At 37.3% G+C, this 23442-nt stretch overlaps 2 protein-coding genes across 2 annotated transcripts in view; one reads left to right on the top strand and one right to left on the bottom strand.

Moving 5' to 3' along the window:
* Positions 1-5649, top strand: part of ADAM22 (ADAM metallopeptidase domain 22) — a 194043-nt gene extending 188394 nt beyond the window's left edge. Inside the window, exon 31 of the mRNA XM_070728164.1 lies at positions 273-5649. Coding sequence (XP_070584265.1) covers positions 273-293 — 21 coding nt within the window. The 3' untranslated portion in view covers positions 294-5649. The remainder of the gene's footprint in view (positions 1-272) is intronic.
* Positions 5650-7735: 2086 nt separating this feature from the next.
* On the bottom strand, positions 7736-22412 carry SRI (sorcin). Its single transcript, XM_070728165.1, has 8 exons — positions 22122-22412; positions 17674-17757; positions 16560-16629; positions 14809-14852; positions 13185-13332; positions 12223-12336; positions 11698-11756; positions 7736-8623 (listed from the first exon to the last, which is right to left on the bottom strand). The coding sequence occupies exons 1-8, from the start codon at positions 22161-22163 to the stop codon at positions 8597-8599; spliced, it is 588 nt and encodes a 195-aa protein (XP_070584266.1). The 5' UTR covers positions 22164-22412; the 3' UTR covers positions 7736-8596.
* Between the last annotated feature and the right edge of the window lie 1030 nt (positions 22413-23442).

Here is a 23442-nt window from a genome sequence, read left to right as displayed (position 1 = left end):
AGTTTTTAAGATGTTGAATAACCACCTGTCTGAAGTAGTGTAGGGTTTCCTGTCTAAGCTAGGGGTTGGACTAGAAGATCTCGAAGGTCCCTTCCAACTCTTCCGTTGTTGTTGTTGTTGTTGTTGTTGTGCTATTATTGTTGTTGTTATTGTTGTTATTAATTCAACTGTACTGAAAGCTATCAAATTGGTGCAGGCTTTTTTATTGCATAAGGAACAGATAGAAACTACCATCCCACAAAGAGGCATTGTTTTTCCTTTTCTTTTTGCAGCTATGGGAGACATCCATTTAAGTATTTAGCTTTCACCTGAGCTGTCACCAGAACTATTTACTTCCCAATTTTTTATAAATTCAGCATCACTGAATCACTGAACATTCATCTGCTCAGCAGACAACTTGATGGAACAAAGAAACAGATACCCACAGGATAAGCAAGTTCTCCCGTTGAAGGAAGACACTGATTTTTCTACAGCTGATTCAAGTTTTGTGAATTAGAAATAAAGATATTAACCTGGTATAGACAGAACTGAACATGCTAAGATACTGTGCATGATGTCAGATATTATATAGACATTCAGATACTGCTTTTGAAATCCCAATGGTGTTTTTTCCTGGTCTAACATGTCCCCAGATATCTAAAAATAAGAGTGATTCAGAATTTGGTACATAATCATTTATGCTGTGTGCATGAACCTCTGTTTGCCACTATCCATGTGTAAGGGGTTACTCATTTTACTGTAGTAGAGTTAGCATGCAGGAATAAGATGTTTTTTCCACAGCTGGGTTCTAAAAAGACAAAATATTTTGACAACAGCTTCAACAAGAAAATAGTGTTTGTTTGTTTTTAAACTGGTTACAATTACATCCTGGGGGGGGGAAAAAAGCTGTTTGTAGACAGTTGTGAAATATGAGCACCGTAGTTAGGTTTTTGCCTGAAGGGCGTGCTACAAAACTTAGGAATCAAGTTAGATATTTCATGGCAGGTTCATGAATATAGCTTAGTTGCATGCACAGGTCTCAGGTTCAATTTCATCTGCCAATAGAAACAAAATAATTTGTTGAAAAACCAGGAAAGCACTAATAGCCTCTGTTTGATAATAGTGAGATAGATGGACCAATAGCCTAGTTGGATATAAGGTACGTATGATATCTGGCATTAAAGAAACAACAGCACTGCAGGAGGAAAAGTTGGCAATTATAGTGCTTTGTTTTTTATTTTTTCTCTCAAAACTGATTTCTTATCAAAATTACCCAGCCCTTCTATCTCATTTGTCAAAGTGCCATTCAGAATTAAACTTTGCCTCCTGTTCTAAGAAGAACCAGAATGAAGGGCCTGTGCCTAAACTTTTGTAAACACAGATATTTTCCCCTCTTCCAATTAAAATCAATTAAATAAGTCTGGATCTAATTGGAACCCATTTTTTAAAACCTATTTGGAGCATCAGCCATTAATGTGAAGTTGGTCAAAACATTGTATCTGCTGTACATATTAAATACCTACTTTTTGAAATCTACTCATCTTAACCATCAAGTTTAGTTTCAATTTTTAACCAAGTAATCATATAATATAGTAAGCTTGTACATGTTTTGGCCAAATAAGAAATGTTCAAATGCTTGATTGAATGACCAGAGACCATACATCTGTGTGCAGTTGTATAATGATATGCTTTTCTGCTGGAATGACTGGAGGATTCTCATTTCTATTTGGATAGGATAAGGGAGAATAAATACACAACAGGAGTCATCAGAATGCAACATTTTTGTCAAGCTTCTAGGAACCAAGCGTTGTGGGAGGTTGTCAGTTTTTCATTGCCTATAGGAGTTTCAGATGATATGTGACATACAATATAAAAAGAGAAAAACAGTCAAAGATGTATAGAGAAAAAGATTGACTATCTCAAGGATTTCAATACCATCTTGCTAATTTCACATCCAAATTATAATGACTTAAAATAATTGCCATTGTCCATATATCTTTGGTATAGAGTTGGTTTCACCAGCTGCTCAAAAGCAAGATTTAAATAAGAAACTTTGGGATAGTAGAATTAATAACATATGTATGTCAGATCTGAACATTATTTAGCACTGTGTGTTCTGCTTTAATATTCTATTATGGAGGAAATTTGGGGAAATAATTGTCTTATCATACCATAATGGAAGGACAATATTGGCAATATTGCATGGATAGGATCTAATGGTTCTTGCAAAATCTTAACATTAAAAGCATACTTAGGCATATAGTATCATTTAATGTTTGACAGTATTTGGATAGGAATGTCATTTGTTTTTCTGAATCTTCTACCTCTTTCACATAATTCCTTCTGTATGTGAAGTGCCATATATGGCCTTCTGTTATGTAACTGGACTTATTGTAGGAAATCATACTTTTTTTGAGAATGTCAGTTCTACAAGGAGAAAAGGTTCTATTCTAAAGTTTTCAACTGTAAATTATGTAAAACTTTAAAGGTATTATATTTATACGACTTTGCCAGTTATATTTATACAAAACTGGCTTTGCAGTCATAGCAGTTCTCTAGAAAGTGGCATAAGGTTTTGGTAAGTATTTTGATTTGTACTAAATAGGAACGAAAAATGCGCAAAGAAAATTAATCCATAAGAGAATGTCTAAAAGATTATAAAAATATATATAAATGTTTAATTTTGCAAATATATAGCGTGAAGCAGGGACGAGAAGGATGACTGCTGAAGTATGGCCTGGTGAAGCTTAATTGCCATTTTTCTTTCATTTCTTTGACTTTGAATCAATGCTTTGCACTTTGTGCTGCCCTTCCAATCAAAGTCAAGACTCCTCACAAGTTAAAGAAAGCTATAGTAGAGATCACCTTCCCCACCACTTTTAATTCTTTCTAATTTTTAGAAGCTTAACATGTGCCTTTTTGGATCTTTAGCTTGATGTAAGTCCACGTGTTGTTAGAAAATGACATTGTTGCTGTCTTCCATTTAAATTACTAAGACAAAGGAAGTGGGTTTTTTCTTTCCCTTTTCCTTTTCGGACAGAACTGAATGTAATGTGAGAACTGAGGTGATTGTAGATTGTTCACCAAGAAAATAATCATCCTCTGTAGTTAATTTGTAGATATTATCGACCATTATTTGATCATGGCTAACATTTTTAATACCCTAACACTTAATAATTTTAATGTAAAATGAAATCTAATTTTAATAAACTGGCATTTATTTCTATGGTCTAGTGCAGGATTTCTCTGCTTACAAGCTTGAATTGTCTTGATATGTAAAAAAAAGAAGAAGTGATGGATGCCAATCAGCAAAAGTTTGAGTACATTCAAGACAATGAAAGTTGGCAAATGGATTTTGAGTTCCAAGCTACTGTCCAGATAAAATGCTAGGAGAGATGTTTCTTCCAATTACTTCTGTTGCTGGTGTATTTCAAGTTTTGTGTTTATGATAAGAGCATAGCTACTTTCAAGATTTACACTTGTTGTCTTTCAATTGACATAAAAGGGCAATAATGGTTCGTTTCTTGGAATGGGTTGTATCCAAGATGTAATGCCAAGAGAAAAAAAATGGATCTGCTAATGATGGCATGATGTACCACAAGTGCACCTGAAATAACTGCCACAAACATCATTTAATAACAAAATTATAACAAATGCTGGATTTTATACTAGTAGCAGAGGCTTTGTGCTCTTATATCACTGGATACAACCCACTGTTCTTTTTTCGTACAGAAAATTCTTGGTCATGAAAATATAATGCCTTTTCCTTTCCCCTTTTTATAGTTAATATCTTGGTATGATGCAGTTGACATAAGTATTCCAGCACTCTTCAGCTTTGTTTCACTGTATAAGCAAGAACATATGTAGATAAAAGAAAAAAAGAACATTGTCTCAATAATTGCTTCCAAACTATAGCTGTGTGTTTGTAGTACTATCGCAAGGCAACAATGCAGAATGGTTTTAATCAAAGCAATAGAATAGATTATCTAGGAATAAGTATGAATTATGGAGGTATCAGAATATATCTTTTAAAGGATATTTTGGCACATTTACTTGAACAATTAAAGTGGTCATAAAGAAGTAATTTCAGCTTCCATAGTTCCTGTCAGTTTTAAGCATAGCAATTCTGAAGTTAGCATAATTTTTAAGGGTTAATGGAATGATTATTAATAACTGAGAAATCATACCATTACAACTAGACCTCAAAATAAATCAGTAAAAAAATAAAATAAAAATGCCAAGTACAGAAAAAACTTTCAGAGCTTTATAAGTGGATTCCTGTCCTTATAACTTTGCTTAAAAACAAAAACAGGATCACTTTCCATTTAATCTGAAATATTTAGTTGCAAAGTGAATTTTGGATATGTGTTTATAATAGCTACTAATTATTTTTATGCTACTTAGAAAGCATCAGCAAATCCATATGATGTGTAAACCCGGTTTAAAATGATTTTTTAAAATCTGATAGTATTTACAGTAATTCAGTAATTTTTGGAGTCACTCACCAGGTTTGCTAAATGTATCAATCTTAATTTTATAAAACAATTATTCTAATCTTCAGTTCTAATGAAACATAGATTTTGTAAAACTTAATTTTAAATGCAAAAAAATAATAATCTAACATAGCTATTTGAAAGTAAAAAAAGAAGAAGAGATAAATTAATATGGATTAGAAGACTCCAAAGGTCCCTTCCAGTCTTTTGATTCTAATAATGTAAGTGGGAAGCATTACGAAATCAAGACAAATAAGCTAGTGTGGGAAAATCTTCCCTACATCATTTTGACAATCAGGCAATTTGAAGATGGCACAGTGGGAATTTGATGAATAGATTTGTAAATCATATTTAAATTACAAGTATGAAAATCAAAATAAAATATCCCTCTGGTCTTTATAAATTAGTAAAATGGCCATAGAAGTATTTTTTTAAACCCTTAGAGGCCTTATGACCTTACCTATTCAAATTTTTGAAGATATATTTTTTACAAACTATTTAGAAACACTTGTAAATATGCTTTACTGCCCTTTGGATGCTTAGTGGTGCTAAGTAATAACTGTAAAATATCACAATTGTAATTCTGCAAATCCTAAGGTATCACATATCTTACTATGATACAATAATGCTGACTTGCCTAAATATTGAGAATATATATGTGCTAGGGCATATGGTCTGGTCCTTATTAAACTATAAATCTTTAAGCAAAAATGTTTCACTGAGTTATCTGGATATTGGTCACGATTCTAACAATCTTTGGAAGTGTGCTGGCAATTAATTTTCATTTTTAACTATTAATTATTGTGATTTTTTTCAATATTACTACCATATTGTAAATCTGTCACTAAAGCATTTTCAACGTAAATATTTCAACATAGTTGGTGAAAAATATAGAAACTGGATTCTTGATGTAGTGTTTTTGTGTTGGTTATATAGTTCAAATAATTAAAATTACCCCATGTGAAAAAAGCTGTATTTACCACTGGATATTGTTTCTATAATAGCAACTAATCATGTGTTTCTTGAAACATTAAATTTTGTCTAATGCAAAACTCTCCCCTTTCTATCACTGCAGTGCTGAATAATTTTGTTGTTGTTATAATATCAAAATTCATTAAGCCAGCTTTCCTGTAATGAGACAAAATAATCTTTTTAATAAAGTTATAACCTGTGGATATGAAATCTTGCATATTTGAATCACAATAGTTTACTATGAAAATATTTAATACAAAATAATTAAGTTGTTAGTAATGTATCCTATCAATAAGAGTGAGCTTCAAATCATGGCAACTGTACTTTAAAATGTTTAATAATTATGCCTTGATCAAAGACTATTACTTTTAAGGTTTGTTGGCTGATAAAATCATGTCAATTCTCTAGTATCCAGAATGAATTCATTACTACTAAAAATGGATCACAATAGAACTTTAAAAAAAATAAAAAATCCAGGTATGCTTTGCAAGAGACAAGCGAGACCTGGAGGATCATTACTGAAATTATGAATGTATCTACTTCGATACTTTTCACAAATAAGTAAATGTGTATTGTAAATTGTATTGTAAATCTGCAAAAGATGTGCTAATTGGCCTGGAAGAATTAAACTATAAACACAAATTCTAGCACTGAGCATTTTAATTTACAATATAGAAAAGGAATAATTTCCAAATAATAAAGCTATGAATTTAGATGATCATCTCTAGGCTTGTACTTATCTTAAAGTTAATGGCAAATCCCTTCTGTATTGTTCCTAAAAAACTAAAAGGACATGGAAGTAAACCAGTAGTGGTTTCTGCATGCACAGAACCATCCCAGGCAGGTGGGCCGAGCTCCCTGCCACCGGCACTACCGGTTCAGAGAACTGGGCCGAACCAAGACAACCCACCACCGAAGCATACTCTCTTGGTGCAGAAGAAACATAGTGGATGACACAGTAAAACAACCTAACACAGCCTAAAGGTAAACTCACCAGTTCACCTTTTGGCAAATGTTCTATGACTTGCTATGCATTCTATGGCAGTGTTAACCATCAATCAACCACAAAAGGTTGAAAAATTCCTATTAAAAACGATCACTAATTACTATTGCTGCTATTGCTATTAATATTGATACATGTTTCTTTCCAGTTCAAATGCTAATACTCAACACCTTATTGAAGCCACTCTAAGCAGCAGTTAAATTGCTGTAAATTTACAATTACTAGTAAACGGATATAGTAAACACAATACCCAGCAAGTTATATGCAGCTCTGATTAACCAATTCCTGTTTTATTTCATATATGTCTTGAATGCATGTATCATTCTAATTTAACATACAACCTGGGAGCAAAGAAGCTAGGCATAGCCCAAGAGTCAAATTGGATTTCATTGAGGGCCACATCAGGATTGTTTGACCTTGGGGGTGTGGCCAGGGTGTGTGACACCAGTTCAATATCACTCATGTTGGGGATATCTGTGGTGACCCTAGCGCTCTGCCAACATGGTCCTCCTGAGTTCAGGTTTAATTGGCAGAGGATTGGAGAAGACCATTACAGCTGGCCCTCCGAACTCTTCACCGGCAGAGGCACTGCGGGTCAGTCCTTCACTGTTTGCAGGATGGCCCCATCGGCCAGATCACGTACCCCAGGGGCCAGATCTGGCCCATGGGCTTTGAATTTGACACACTTGGCAGTCTATGGCTAGCTCCACAAATAAGGAAACAGGAAGTGCTTTCAATGTATGAAATTCAGAAATTCAGCAGCTTGTCAAAATGTTCTCTGAAAATACACCCTGTTTAAATGTAGATTCCCAAAGAAATTCATATGGTTGTCATTTTGCAATTGTAGACGAGAAAATCTAAAATTCTGGCAAATTAGAAATGTTAAATGAATCATTGCATTTGTTAAGTGAATCTATATTCCCCATTGACTTTGCTGGTCAGGGGTCATCAACTGATCACACGATCCCAGGATACTGCAATTGTCATATGACCCTTTTGTCAAGCATCTGAATTTTAATCCTGTGCAAATTGTAGTTTCAATGTGGTTCACTGTAAAAAATCTGAACCTGTTAATCTGTGTCACCTATCAATCACTCTCTTATTAGGAAAAGTGGAAGGAAATAAGTTAAAGAAATTTTCTATTGTAATAATCTTCTACAATTACTCTAGTGTGTGTTCATTATAAAAGAATAATGTTTTTATAATCAATAGACTGTACATTTTAGTCCCTAATATGCCTGATGGTACCATTCAATGCATACACAACCAAATATGTCAAGTGAAAGCATTTGTTAAATCAGTTGTTTATTTAAAACAAAGAATGTGTTTTTCAAGAGACACAACATGAAAGTTGTGTTTATTTCGAGGATGGGGAGAAAAATCATTCTAGAGAAAAAATAATGTAGCCAAATTTTTTTCCAACTGCCACTGAAATTCATGATTTGTGCATCAACTTTAATACACCTATTAAAAGGGAACATGTGTTTGAAAACAATAATGAAATATAGGCAATTATTCTGTCCTTGACCCCCAAAAAACTCTCTTACATGCAGATATGTGATATAGCAGTAGCAGAGTCACAGTAGTGAGGTGGAAAACCATATAAATGGTTAAAATAAAAAACTGAACTAAAATGGTAAATGGAACTAAATCAGCTCCCAATTGAGCAGTTTCTATGCAATAAACATCAAAATATTAAGACAGCCAACTGAATATTTAGACAATTTTTTTGCTTAATACATAGAAAGTGATAAACTTATTTGGAGTTCTAAAAAAAAAACCTTCCTAGAAATAAACCTCTATGACATTTTACAAATTCATTTCAATACATTCCTATTTTAAGTTCCGAGATAGTACTGCTAACAAGGCATATTCCAATGTGATCACCTTTAAATGATACCGAAAAATTAAACACAAACATGAATAATTTGTTTCTTCATGCAAATTATAAATATATAAGGCAGATCCACTCAAACAACATTTATTGTATTTCCTTCTTCCATTAGTTATAAAAACTATAAAACCATATTGATTAATATTTATAAAATATGCAAATATCACAATTTAGTTACACAGCATATAGGTTTGGCGCAAAGCAAAGTAATGTGGAATGTAGATCCATGCTCATCTGTCCGTCTTCACTCTTGAGTTAGATGCTCATGACACACTGAATGAACTGCCAAAAGAAGAAATTGTGTATCAGGTATAGTTTGTCATCATAATCTTTTTTATGCAATTGTCCATTGCAAGATTGCTGTAGTACTAAGCTGGGAACTCATTATTCCTAACACTACGTAATGCCTGATGAGAATTGAAAATTAGCATTTAAATTAGGCTCCAACAGTAGATTGTTACAATTACATGGACAACCTCTCACTCCTTTTAAATCATTTTAAACCAACTGGGGAGTATTATGGCTAGCACTTAATGGCGTGGTCAATGCAAAGGCACTTTCAAATGCCATCTTGCAAGTTCCTGATTTGATGGTTGTCAACTCTGGCCAAGAAAGAATGAAGTGCTTTAAAATACTGATCTATACTGCCTGACAGCTTATACATCTTTTAATCACTTTGCTAATTACTGTAAATATACTTAGCATTTTGGGAGAGTGAGGGAGCAAGTTAGGACTTCAGTAAGAAGTAAGACTCACAGACCAGTATCCAGCATGAATCTAGTGCAATCCGGCATGTGGAATGAGACTGTCTATTGGAAAATGCCTGACACTAAACCCGAATAGCACATGTAGCTTGATGATACATGCTTTGTATACAAAAAACATTAGGCTCAATTCATAGTATTCCCATGTAAGGCTGGAAAGGAGTCCCCCAAAATCCAATTTTCAGAAGTAGTACAGTGGTATCTCTACTTAAGAACTTAATTCGTTCCGTGACCAGGTTCTTAAGTAGAAAAGTTTGTAAGAAGAAGCAATTTTCCACATAGGAATCAATGTAAAAGCAAATAATGCGTGCGATTGGGAAAACCACAGGGAGGGTGGAGGCTCTGTTTCCTCCCAGGAGATTCCTAGAGAGGCCCCACAGAGGCTTCTCCCTGCCTTTACCGGCCCTGCTTCCTCCTAGGAGATTCGTAGGCTCCCTGCCTTTTCCGGTTACAGTTTTGGAAGATTGGGTTTGTAAGTGGAAAATTGTTCTTGAGAAGAGGCAAAAAAATCTTGAACACCTGGTTCTTATCTAGAAAAGTTTGCAAGTAGAGGCGTTTTTAGGTAGAGGTACCACTGTACCATTATATTGAACTATTACCACTACCCGTGTTTTCCTGAAAATAACACCAGGCCTTATTTTCTTTTGGGCCCGAAAATAAACACTGGGGCTTATTTTCTGGGGTGTCTTATTTTCCCCCCATGTACAGGAGGTCCACCTCTTCTGCTTGCTCACTAGTGCTGCCACAGAGAGACAAGGATGGTAGAACTGCCTTATGCTCCCTCCACCAGATTACATCAGCCCTCCCCCCACCCCCGCAGTCAGGGCACCCATGCCCTGACATCTGGCTTGTCTTGCGGCCACGGCCACAACACACCATTCAGCCTCTTGCTCCACTGCACCTACAAACAAAAGAAGGGGGCTGGTGGCCATGTTGGTTCCTGCACATGGTTGCTATTGCTACTGGTGTCAGGGAAGGGATGGCCTGGCTGTGGGGGCCCTGAAGTAAGCATGTGGAGCCATTTCACACACAAACTCCTCAGGTAGTGCACTGCAAGCAACCGGATAGAATGGCCAACTGGCCAGGTGCGCAGGGACTGAAATAAGGCTTATGACTTAGAGCCGATGACTCTAAAGTGGGGTATGGGGTTGATATTCCTGGAGGCGTCTGTAATATGGTAAATGATTTAGCTTTACTAGATAAATGGTCAAAGCAATGGAAACTGCAGTTTAATGTTTCCAAATGTAAAATAATGCACTTGGGGAAAAGGAATCCTCAATCTGAGTATTGTATTGGCAGTTCTGTGTTAGCAAATACTTCAGAAGAAAAGGATTTAGGGGTAGTGATTTCTGACAGTCTCAAAATGGGTGAACAGTGCAGTCAGGCAGTAGGGAAAGCAAGTAGGATGCTTGGCTGCATAGCTAGAGGTATAACAAGCAGGAAAGAGGGAGATTATGATCCCGCTATATAGAATGCTGGTGAGACCACATTTGGAATACTGTGTTCAGTTCTGGAGACCTCACCTACAAAAAGATATTGACAAAATTGAACGGGTCCAAAGACGGGCTACAAGAATGGTGGAAGGTCTTAAGCATAAAACGTATCAGGAAAGACTTAATGAACTCAATCTGTATAGTCTGGAGGACAGAAGGAAAAGGGGGGGACATGATCGAAACATTTAAATATATTAAAGGGTTAAATAAGGTCCAGGAGGGAAGTGTTTTTAATAGGAAAGTGAACACAAGAACAAGGGGACACAATCTGAAGTTAGTTGGGGGAAAGATCAAAAGCAACATGAGAAAATATTATTTTACTGAAAGAGTAGTAGATCCTTGGAACAAACTTCCAGCAGACGTGGTAGATAAATCCACAGTAACTGAATTTAAACATGCCTGGGATAAACATATATCCATCCTAAGATAAAATACAGAAAATAGTATAAGGGCAGACTAGATGGACCATGAGGTCTTTTTCTGCCGTCAGACTTCTATGTTTCTATTTTGGGAGGTAGGGCTTGTGTTAGGTTCAATGTAAAAAACACGCTAAGGCTTATTTTTGGGATAGGTCTTTGGGGAAATATGGTAGCTATAAACTAGTTACTTCCATTCTGGCCCTTTAATCATATTAACCTTCACTCCTATATATTCTCACCAATTGCCATCAGAAATTTCGGATCTAAAATACACACATGGAGATGTACCAATTTGGGAAAGGTTGTTCTAATCCAGCCAGGTGTGGCAGCTGGGGTGTGTGTATGTCAGCATCAGGAAAGAAAATTTTCCAAAACAGTCCCAGTTTCTCCTTGGGAAAATTTACTGGCCACTCTGGTGTAGGCAATTAGGTGTTAAGATGCAGCTTTCGCTGTTGCAACATCAGAAACTTATGATCCTCAAAGACCAACCATTATCTGGGAATAGGTTCTAATGAAGGCAGGGGCACAGCTATAGAATTTTATAAAAAAGTTAAATGGAAGAAGGGATATCTCATATGAAAACTAATTTCAACAACTGATACTGAAATCACTGTTCATAGCACTTAGGGAAAAACATATTTCGCATCTCTACCTGGAAACACCTATTGAGAAACACTTACATCATCGTATTGGAAGTTCACCATCCCTTGCTGGGCTGCATCCCTTCTTCGGAAACTATCTGTAAAGAAACAAAGTAGAGTAAAATGAATTAGATGGCAGAATGTTTCTCTTTCCTAGGTTTGATGCTCTTAAAAAATTGAATCAATGTGTTTTAACCTGGAAGACACATTCAGAAATAGAATAAAATACTTCAAATTTTGGAACATTTTCAATCTCATAGACAAAAACAATTTTGAAGTAAAAATATTAGGATTAGGTTTTATGGGTTTAAACTACTATGAGATTAAAACTCAATTTTAAGAAAAATATTAATGATGGTGGTCTAGCCATCCAGAAAAGTCTTCATTCAATTATTGAAAATCCTTCTGCTAAAGATGGTTTACATTTGTTTTCCTAAGATAAACAGATTGGCTGATTTACATAGCCCATTTTATCATGCTTTGTGTTTCAGGAAAAAAACAACTTGATAAAAGGAGAAATTAAACACCAGTCAAATTCAGTAATTGTTGTGAAATAAACCATACCAGTAAGAGCTCTGAGTTTTACACAGCAGGCTATATAGTCATCAAAGCTGATTTTTCCACGACAGCTGTATCGTTTCACAATTCCATTGATGGCCTGTGGACTCAATCTAAATCCTAAATAAATAAAAGGCACAAAAGAAATAAAATATGTTAAATATCTTGTATCAGAAATGTCCTTTATTGGGTAATGCGTAATTCAGGTAGATGGCTGTAAAAAAATAGATGGGTAGTTGCTTTATTGTGAAATAGAACACCAATCTCTGGCATCCATTTTATTCTAAATTATATTTCTAGAACTCTGAGAACAACAGGAAGTCCTGCAAAATGAGATAATGGAAGTATAATTGGTAACAATCTTTAACAAAAAAAAATAAAGGGAAAACTCCAAGGAAACCAAGTGGATATGTACAAAACTTTTAAAATGCTAAAAGAAAATGGAATGATGTACAGTCCCCAAAGAATAATAACAATTAGGAGGAGGAAGTATAGATTTGTGATGAAACAGCCAAACCATAGTACTTGCTACAACTATACCAGCTTAATAGATTTCTGGATCTAATGGCAAGCACTATTCCCATTCAACTCTGTCTTTTGTCAATCCCCTTTTGGAATATTATATTCAGTGCAAAAGAGCTACTAACAAATTTGAATTCAGAGAATAATTTCTCTGAATGATAGAAAGTAAAAGGTGATGATTAATGATTAAGGGGATCAAGTTTACGTTGCTTGCAGAACAGAAGATTGAGAGGGGGTTGCTACTATTACTATTACTACAGAAACTGAGGTTTACAAGGACTAGACTAGATCAATCTTTCCGTCTGATGGAATTTTAATACAAATGGAGAATTCTGGGAGCTGGAGCCCTGAAAAATCACAACTACAAGTTAGGGGATGTTCAGGACTCTTCTGTAGGTTTTCCTGTTGGCCATTAATCCCAACCAGAGAAAAGTTCCACAACTCACCCATGGACAACAATGCTTTTTGCAGTTCCTGAGAATCAACTGTGCCGCTGCGGTCTGCATCCACACTCATAAAATGTTGCCTCCAGCCATTCAGTATCGCCCAAAGCTCTTTAAATTCATTGAAGCCCATTGTGCCAGACATGTCTCTCTGGATTATTGTTAAGGATCAAACCATACTGATAGCAAAACAAATGCAAAATACTTTTTATTGTTTATAGGATTGCAGTTCCAATATTAAGGGGAAATGATTACTCAGGACTTACTTTTGTGCTGGGGAAATCAATGAATTCAACTGCAATTCTTTGTACATTTTGGAGCAAAACCTATGGAAATCAATTTATTCCTTACACACACACAACCAGTGAAACATCATGGAAAATAATAGCTAAATTTCTAAAGTATATGCAGTCTACTCAATTAGCAATGAAACATCAATTTCAAAACAACTTAATCACATTGGCTATCCTATATATAAAAATTTACACTGAGAGAAGAGTTTCTTTATTAAAAATCTTTTACTATGGACAATTTTATATAGTGCAGATTTCATACCCTACAAATGGTCAGAATAATAGAGTTGGAAGAGACCTTGGAAGTCTTCTAGCCCAATCTCCAGCTAAGACAGGAAACCCTTGTATCCATGATGGCAAACCTGACGTGCGTGCCACAACTGGCCTGCGGAGCCCCCTCTGTTGGCACACATGTCGTCGCCCAGCTCAGCTCTACCACTTATGTACCTGCCTGCCTCCCACTGGCCAGCTGATTTTGGGGATGTCGGGGGGGGGGAGGTTGGTCCGAGGAGACTGCAGGGGGGCCAACTAGACCCAAAATGGGGCACGGAGTGGTTCGTGCATGATTGGGTGGTGGGGGCGGGGCACATGGGGGGTTGTGTGCGCATTCATGGGGGAAGAATGAGGGGATCATGCGTGCATGCATTGTGGGTGCTAGCACTTCGACACACGACAATAAAAGTATTAGCTATCACTGTCCTATACAGTGTTCCCTCGCTTTTCGCGGGGGATGCGTTCCGAGACCGCCCGCGAAAGTCGAATTTCCGCGAAGTAGAGATGCGGAAGTAAATACATTATTTTTGGCTATGAACAGTATCACAAGCCTTCCCTTAACACTTTAAACCCCTAAACTGCAATTTTCCATTCCCTCAGCAACCATTTAGATTATTACTCACCATGTTTATTTATTAAAATTTATTAAAAAAATATTTATTAAAAGCAGACGAAAGTTTGGTGATGACATATGACATCATCGGGTGGGGAAAACCTGTGGTATGGGGGAAAAACCCGCAAAGTATTTTTTAATTAATATTTTTGAAAAACCGTGGTATAGACTTTTCGCGAAGTTCAAACCCGCGAAAATCGAGGGAACACTGTATTATTTTGGACAAACAGTTGTCCAATGTCTTCTTAAAAACAACCAGGTTTGAATCACTCACAAATTCTGATTAATTGTTCTAATTGTTAGGAAATTGGAAGGGAGGAGAACAGCTCGGAATATTCTATGTAAACACTAAAAGTGATTTCAGCTGCCAAAATGCTCTCCATTACCCGAAAGCATTTCTCCAATCCACAAATGCATTTCAAATCAGAGTTAGACAAATGAAGGATACATCAAGCATGGAGATCATGAGTCTGCAAGTTTCTAAATTAAAGGCTGTTTTAAAAAAGCAGGAAAATTACAAAATTACAAAAAATAGTAAAAGGGATAGATGGATCATGAGGTCTTTTTCTGCCATCAGTCTTCTATGTTTCTAAAATAAGTAACAGATAAAGACACCTATGCTGCCACTAATTAATATGTATTATTTGCCTCTGCAAAACTAAGAAAACAAATTTTAAGACAGAACAACATTTTCCTATAATGCTAATAAATTTCCACTGATTCAAATACAAGTAAAAGTTACTTTATGAAATTGCATTTCACTACTAATGACTAATCCTTGAGTTGTAAATTCACTTGGCGACCATTTCAAATTATGACATTCCCAACTATTTATGACGAAATCTTGAGGTTACTAATGTTGGAGCACCAGGGCAGTTGGTCATCCTTACGAATGACCATATAGGCACTGAAACATTTGCCCTGCTTATTCCCAACCTCCACCCCCAATGGATCTCCAAGGTACTGGGCCTATAGTAGACTCACTTACCTTGCAAAGATTTAGTGAGCTGTGTCCTCTCCAGCTACTCTGCTGCAATTTCTTTGCCTACGTCCCTGCAGGTTCTGATCGCCTTTGCAAACAGCTTTTGGCATGAAGAACAGAAGCCAGGAAAGAACCATGTGGTGCTCCTGGCTTTTGTTCTTCATGCCAAAAGCCCTGAGAAAAACCAGAGAAGCCTCGCAGAGGTCAATGATTGCATGCCGGCAGGTTTCAGTCGTCTCCGCAAAAAGCTTTTGGCATCAAGAACAGAATCTAAGAGAGGTGTGTCTGGTGCTCCCGGCCAAAGCTTTTTGCAAAGACAATTGGAGCCTGCCTAGATGCAATCACTCACTCCTACAGAGTTCGGCTGCTTTTCCTCAAGGCTTTTGGCACCAAAACCTTTTTGCAAAGATGACCATAGCTCAGACGACCATAGCTTCTTGATTAATTATTTGCCCCTGCAGGATTTGACTACCTTTCCTCAAGGCTTTTATCGCATGCACCCCCTCCCCGCCTCCATCCTTTGCACCAAAACCTTTTTGCAAAGACGACTGGAACCTGCAGGGACACAGGCAAAGAAAGCACAGCAGACAGGCTAGTGAGGTCCCAGTTGGTCCCAGTTTATCATCAAGATCTTCCAAAATTCCTGTGGAGACCTGGTAGGGCAGGATGGAAGGGGAAAGCATGAAATATCTCGGTGGCTCGGGGGAGACCATGAGTGGTCATAAGCACTAGGCCTGCTTTCCCACAGTGAGATACCTCGTGTGCATTTAGTGACTTGAGCATTTGATTAACAAATGCGTTGCATAAATCAAGGAGGGATCACGCTCAATTAATGAATTTGTCAGGTTATGAAAGTTATGAATGTAATAGGCAGGCTATCTACTATAACATGTCCAGTATGTGGACATGCTATTTTCATGACAACATATGGAAGTGGTTGACTGCTGCTTTCTTCTAAAATGTTTTTTTTAACTGTCCAGTCTATTCTATTAACCTGGACTTTCATGGTGTACTTCGATCAAAGTATTAATCAGTTCTGGCCAAGACAAAGCAATGGGTTTGGATGAGTTGGACCCATAATGCCAAACCACTGCCAAGCTAAATGGGGCAGGTGGGAATTCGACTAATTTTTAACTTTTCATTCAAGGATTCTAGTCCCTGTCCTACTGCCTTATTAGCCTTAAATATAGAAGTGTTATTTAATTTGCCAAACTTACGTTTATAGGTACCAGCAAGTCCTGACTGAGTCAGACATTTTTGCAGCTCATCAGCATCTATTTGCCCATCCTTTGAAAACACAAATAATGTCAATCCAGCTTTATTTTCTTATGCCCCAAACATTTCTCAATTCCCCAACAAGATAACAGATATTATGGGATAAAGGACACGATCAGATTATGACATATGAATGGGGAAATTCATATACAGTGGTACCTCTACTTAAGAACGCCTCTGCTTAAGACCTTTTCTAGATAAGAACTGGGTGTTCAATATTTTTTTGCCTCTTTTTAAGAACCATTTTCTACTTAAGAACCCGAGCCTGGAAAAATTTCCCAGGAAATTTGAGAGTGGCATGACAGCCCGGCCAATTTCCTGCCATTCCTCCTGGGTTTTCTCTCTGGAGCAGTGTATGGGAGGCAGCCTCATGCCGGGTGTATGGGAGGCATGTGCTCCCCCTCGCCACCTCAGAGTCCCTATTTTTTTTTAAAGCCTTAAAGTTTTGAATTTTTTTGATTCCCCTCACCTCACTTACTTCCTTCGGCAGCGACTGCCCTCCTCTTCTTCCTCCTCCTCCTCCCACCCAAATTCCGAGCTTTTAGTTCTTTCCTAATGGGTTTGCATGCATCATTTGCTTTTACAATGATTCCTATGGGAACAATTGCTCCTACTTACAAGCTTTTCTACTTAAGAACCTGGTCACGGAACGAATTAAGTTCTTAAATAGAGGTACCACTGTTTATTGCTACTTAGACATAAAAGGACAAATAGGAATGTTCTCTGATCCTTGGTTGCTACAACTTTTTATATCATTCTTTTCATTATTCTTTCTTCAATGCAACTTTAAACAAGTGTACATTACTGCTTTCCATTCAGATGAATGAATGAATGAATGAATGAATGAATGAATGGTGGAGTGTAGCTGTGAAGATAAACCCATTGAGAAAAAAGTATGCAAAATTAATCTGTTGATAACAAAATAAAGGCCAGACATACACTTTATATCTTGAACAACAACAACAAAAGAAACATAACATAACCAGTTTAAAAAATAATTAATAACATATACATCTGTATCAGCAATCTTGTTACCAGTAAGATAGAAAATCATACCTGCCCAGCTACTGCAGCAAAATAGCCATATAATGGATCTTGAGCCTGACCAGGAAATGCTGGTCCACCTGGAGCACTTCCATACTAGAAATGATACAAAATATAATTGTTATTTTTTTTACTAATCTAAATTTCAAATAATCAAAGTGCAGGAATATTTAAGAAGCATTTCATACAAATATGGTTTCAATACACTGACAGCCTTCTATGTCTGACTGCTTGCATCGACAAATATTTTACATTATCCAGAAAGAGGCCAATTTAATCCATCAGAATGCAGAATAACAGGAAAGGGTCATGGAAGTCTTTTAGTCCAACTCCCTGCTGAAGCCCCTATTAGTCATGTGCATGTGTGTGCGTGTGTGTATGCTGCCCTTGTCCGAGAACTTGGGGCGGCTATATAATTGTAAGGCAAGGAAGGAGATTAATTGATTGGTCCAATCAGGAAAAGGAGTAATATTTCAGCCACATAGTAAAAATTATTTCTTAGGGCAGCGGTCTCCAAACTGCGGTCCGCGGGCCACATGCGGCCCGCTGAGGCCATTTATCCGGCCCGCGGGTGAGTGACACAACACAGTGTTCCATCTAATTTTCTATGAATAAAATGCGGTATTTTGTTAGTAACTAATATCAATCATCAAAAAAGTTGCAAAAGTTTTTTTTTCTAATTTTGTCATCCAGTTACATTCATTTTCTTTTAATTAAATTCCCTCCTTAATGTTCCTTCAAAAAGTACACCAATTATATTTCTAACTTATTAATCATTATGCCAAAGTGCTTCCTTCTTTCTTTATACATTTTTCTATAAATCAAGAAAACCTACAATCAGATGTTAACAAAAATAAAATAAAAAACAAAACATAAACATATATGAATTTCAGACTTCTTCCCCCCCTCTAAATAGTACATTCCCATTTTGTTTTTTACTTTAAAATAAGGTATGTGCAGTGTGCATAGGGATTTGTTCATAGTTTTTTTTAATAGTCCGGCCCTTCAACAGTCCGAGGGACAGTGAACTGGCCCCCTGTGTAAAAAGTTTGGGGACCCCTGACTTAGGGGATATACCCTGAACCATCATAGGGATTTGGACAAAGCACAGTCAGAAGGTCAACTAATAAGATTTTGGGAGTGGCAGAATATTCAATCTATTGGCAGAGCACTATTCTACTTCTCTCCAAGAGAAATTCCCAACAGTAATAGAATATTCTATGCACATATGGATATCCCATCCCTAAGCCCCAGACGGAATAAACAGTTTTAGATCACTATAATAATTTCTTAAACAAATGCACAATTTTTGTAATTGGAAAATTGAAAAACACGTATTAGGCCTTTCAGTTATATGAATCTTGAGATGGAACAATTTTTTTTTAATCAGAAGTGAAAAAACCCAGAGGACTAGAATCTAAGAGAAAAATATTTGGCTTGTTTTAGGAAATGGGAGCTTTGATTTCTGAAGAATATTTCTGAATCCATTTAGTCCCTGGTTTACTACAGTTTGTTTAATCACAGTTCATTGGCACTGAAAAAATGTGATTGGGGAAGCCAGATTAACAACTGTGTTACTAACTTATCAACTTCAATATTTCACTTAATAACTGTGGCAAGAAAGATTGTAAACCGGGGCAAAAATCACTTAACAAATGTCTCATTTAACAATAGAAATTTGGGGTTCAATTGTGGTTGTAAGTCGAGGACTACGTACCTGTACATACCTTAAAGTTGCTGAGTAACTGGCTGTTAATCACACTAAGCTGTTTGTTTTAACAACATTTTGTTGAAATTGCCATGGTGCTGGCTTCATACCCTGTATTAAACTGTGATCATGATTTTGCAAACCAAAATTAGGTTGTGTCATCATACTAAGCCCAAAGCAAACCATCAGTGTTTAGTACAATGAATGAGGGGAAAAAATTCAAATGTTTGTTGGCTGCAATCCATGTACTTTTTCATTATAAACTAGAATTATACAGAAGTAAAATCTCTTAGCAGAGCTGTTTGTTTTATACAAGGAAATGCCTTCTTTGTTTAGCAAATCTATTCATTAAGTATGTTGCAAAGTTCATAGTTTACAAGTTGGTAACAGGAAGTAGGCATACACAAATTCACTGAGTTGGCACAATGAAAGATCTAAAACATGCACCTAACATGGCATTTACTAGTGAAAGGAGAATGATCACTCTGCCAGCAATTTCTGGCAGCCCCTATGTCTATATGTAGAGAGTAGATCATGTGCAACAGTTATAAATACTAGATTTTACACAGTATAATAAGACAGAATGTTTTCCCAATATTAATTTAAGAAATTAGAGGTGTAGCTTTAATATGGATATATTTGTATTTAATTTAACTATACATATTTTCTTATTATTGAAAATTATAGGTTTCCTGATTATACTGTATAATCTGTAATACAGTTAGCTATGGTTGTGGCTGGAAAGGACAATTGGCAATTAAGGGCAGCAATGATAAAGCTTGGTGGTTAAGTCAGCTTTTCTTCTAATTGAATTTCAATTTTTATGCAGGAAAAAAAAGATCAAGCTTTTTTTGGCCAAGGTAAACACTAAATGTAGATTTTTTTGATAATAGATGGGTAAAGGAGCCACTAAAAACTGATTGCTTTCAGACATTGTATTTACTATTTTTTTCCTCTTTCTATATAGTCCTGAAATATTATCACACTTACAATGTTTTCAGAATCATGCATTAAATACAGGCCCCATTTCTCTTACTTCTCCAGAAGCATTAGTGTTATTTAGAAGTTAGTCAATTAAAAAATCAAATTAGACCAGGAACAATAAATGTCCCCTCCCAGCCATAAAGCTGACTGGGCCTTGAACAAAATCTTGTAATTCAAGTTCAACTTCTACAGAATTACTCTAGATCAATTTAGAGAAAGATGACATGGTTTCGGGAAAGAATATTTACACAATAACAATGGAAAGCTGGTGTAACCCAAGTGTGAATCAGAAGGTCAACTGGGCAAGCAGAGATACCTTCAATATTTAAAATCCAAATTTTTTAAAAAATTAAATGATTTTCTCTTTAAAACAAGTGTGTGGGAGCTGGACTAATTTGAGGATTGACATCTGATTAGCATTCCATGTCCACACGACTTCTATTTCAAGCGTGTGCAGCTGAAATAATACAGCCGGAAATTAATACAATTCAAACCCTCAAACCACCTTACTCCATATTTTAGAGTAATATTATGCAAGTAGAACAATCTACTTCTTTGCAATACTGGAGATCCCAATGCAAAGAAGGTGGAATTCGTTTAACTCAGGGGTCCCCAACCACTGGGCCGCGGGGCATGTTGCACCGGTCCGTGGAGTCAGCAGCTGCCGGCCCTCATGCCGCCACCCTCTCCCTCCAGCACTTCGCCTCCCGCCGGGCAAGAGGCCTCGGGAGGCAGGTTCTGCCGGCCACAGGACGATGGATGGGACAGAGGGGCGGGAAGGACCGAGAGGCTCAAGCCTCTTTTGGCTTCTGCCGCGCAGCGCTTTTGCGTTTTTGGCTGGGGGGAGGCAGGAGGGCCAGCCTGACCCCCTGTCTCCAGCGCTTAGCCCCGCTGGGCAAGAGGGCTTGGGAGGCAGGTTCTGCCGGCCACAGGGCAATGGCGGGAAAGAGGGGCGGGGAGGACCAAGCACCCCCATGCTTAATCCCGCCCCCAACCACACCCCTTTCCGCCCCCACCGGGCCATAGAAAAATTGTCTTGCTGAAACTGGTCCCTGGTGGAAAAAACGTTGGGGACCACTGGTTTAACTGATGAGAAGTTATAGTTTGATACAGACAGAAATTAAAATTAATTCATTAAAGCACACAGGATCTGATTCTGTGGAAGTCAAGATTCAGAACTAACTTTTGTTTAGGTTTAGGGAACTGAACCTGAGCTATCTTTATTTAGATTAGTATCGCCTTGCTTAACCTTTAGCTAGCAGCCTCTACAAATTGCACAATAGATCAGATTAAGGCCTTGCCCTAATACAGTTTTAGTTTAGTGCGTCAATCAATGTACTGCCTAACGAGAAATCAATAGCTTAGTGGGTAAACCAAGATCCAGAAAAAATATGATTTAGCGTAAAATGCAAACCCGATCAGTTGCACCGAAGATTATTGGCAGAGCCCTGTGGAATTTTACGGAGGGCGTTTTCTAGGCTTCCTGTAAATCGAAAGCGGGGCTTTCCTAAGCGCCCATCGCGCGTGGCGTCGTTGTGCAAATTCCACCAGGCTCCATCAAATGAGATCCAACTGGGGGGCCCACCAAAGCTTTCTGGTTGTGGGTTAACTCAGAGAGGTTTTTCTCCTCTCTTCCACATCCCCAGAGCTAATGCTTTCAGGCAAATTGCCTTTAATAAGCGAAGTCAAACCGTTTCCCCTGGGCACCAAAAAGGGACGGCGCCTGGGAACATCTGAAGAGTCTCTTTTGCGCTTCCAGCTGCCTTACCCCTGCCTGGTAATAACCGCCTCCGGGACCAGAATACGCCATCGCCTGCAATTAGTTACTCTTCGCAAACCACCGGCAGCCTCGCAGTGACCTCTCGACGCTGCCCCAAACCGGAGAAAGTCCGGATCAAACCATTGTCACGAAAGGAAGGGATTGGAAAACGTTTCTCCGAGGGGAAACTGCGAGGAGCGCGCCGTTTCTGGCCACGGATTTGCCTTTCGGTCTTGCTATTTATTCCTTGGCCGGCTTATATAAAATTGGGCGAAGCACCTAACATTAACCCCCTCCCCCCTTTTTTGGATGAGAATGGTATAAGCCGGATGTCCTTTATTTTTTTTAAAAAAAAAATTATTGAAACTATGTTTGCAGTGGCGAAACTAAGTATTGAAAATCTAGGTGACAGTTTCCGGAGGAGGAATTAAGAAATGTATGCGCGCGCGGATAATTAAGAATGTTCGCATTATGAACGTTCCAAGGATAATACAGGACGTCGGAAAAGAAGAATAAGCTACTACATCGTCATGCCATACAGATTCCCAAATTACCATTTAGGAATCCGTGAGATTTAATCCCTCAACATAGGTCTTCCTCGTTGACCGTTTTGCTGGCCTCGTTAGGTTCCATGTTCCTTGGTGGGACACTATCTCCCAGGATTGCTTTCAGACATGTTCTTTATATGGCAGCAAATCCCACTATCTAGAAGCGTATATTTTATTTATCTATTTTGACCAATACACAATGGGGGTTTTAATGGGTATATATAAATTTCAGCTAAAAACATTTGATACATATGCATATATATACATGTGACATATATATACATGTGACACACACACACACACACACACACACACACACACATATATATACTGTATATATATATATAATAGAGGAGATACTCATAGTAAAATATATCTATGAAAGAATAGAAAAGAAGATATAGTAATAGAATATATCAATGAAAGAATAGAAGAAGAGATATAGGAATAGAAGAAAGGTATAGGAGATAAAAATGTTTACTGCCACACTGGACTGGCTTATTGTGTGGGTGTGGCTTGGTCATGTGACTGGGTAGAAATTGTATTTATTTTATTTATTTTTATTTGTCAAACAAGTATAGTGTTATAGTACATATTAACATAACAATGTAAGTAGAATGTAGTAATAGAAAGGATAATAAGACAGTAGGACAGGGGCATTAGGCACATAAGTGCACTTATGCCAGGGGAAGAGGCTTGATAGTCATGTGATGGGGTGGCTTAAAGGTCATGTGACTGGGCGGGAGTGGCTTACCGACCAAGATAAGTTTTCAAATAGGTGC

Source organism: Erythrolamprus reginae, chromosome Z (genome assembly GCF_031021105.1).
Source record: "Erythrolamprus reginae isolate rEryReg1 chromosome Z, rEryReg1.hap1, whole genome shotgun sequence".
Classification (NCBI taxonomy): Eukaryota; Metazoa; Chordata; class Lepidosauria; order Squamata; family Dipsadidae; genus Erythrolamprus; species Erythrolamprus reginae.
Note: the sequence above shows the minus strand (reverse complement) of the source record. Positions and strands in the feature narration are given on the sequence as shown.

Bases quoted from the DNA above. Each gene is read 5' to 3' on its own strand.
- SRI (XM_070728165.1), bottom strand. From the start codon at position 22,163: ATGGCGTATTCTGGTCCCGGAGGCGGTTATTACCAGGCAGGG. The intron at 14,853-16,559 runs GTAAGTTTGGCA...TTTTTAAAACAG, and splicing joins ACTTGCTGGTACCTATAAAC to CCTTTAATTTAGAAACTTGC. The intron at 13,333-14,808 runs GTATCCTTCATT...ACAATAATCCAG, and splicing joins TCATGATCTCCATGCTTGAT to AGAGACATGTCTGGCACAAT.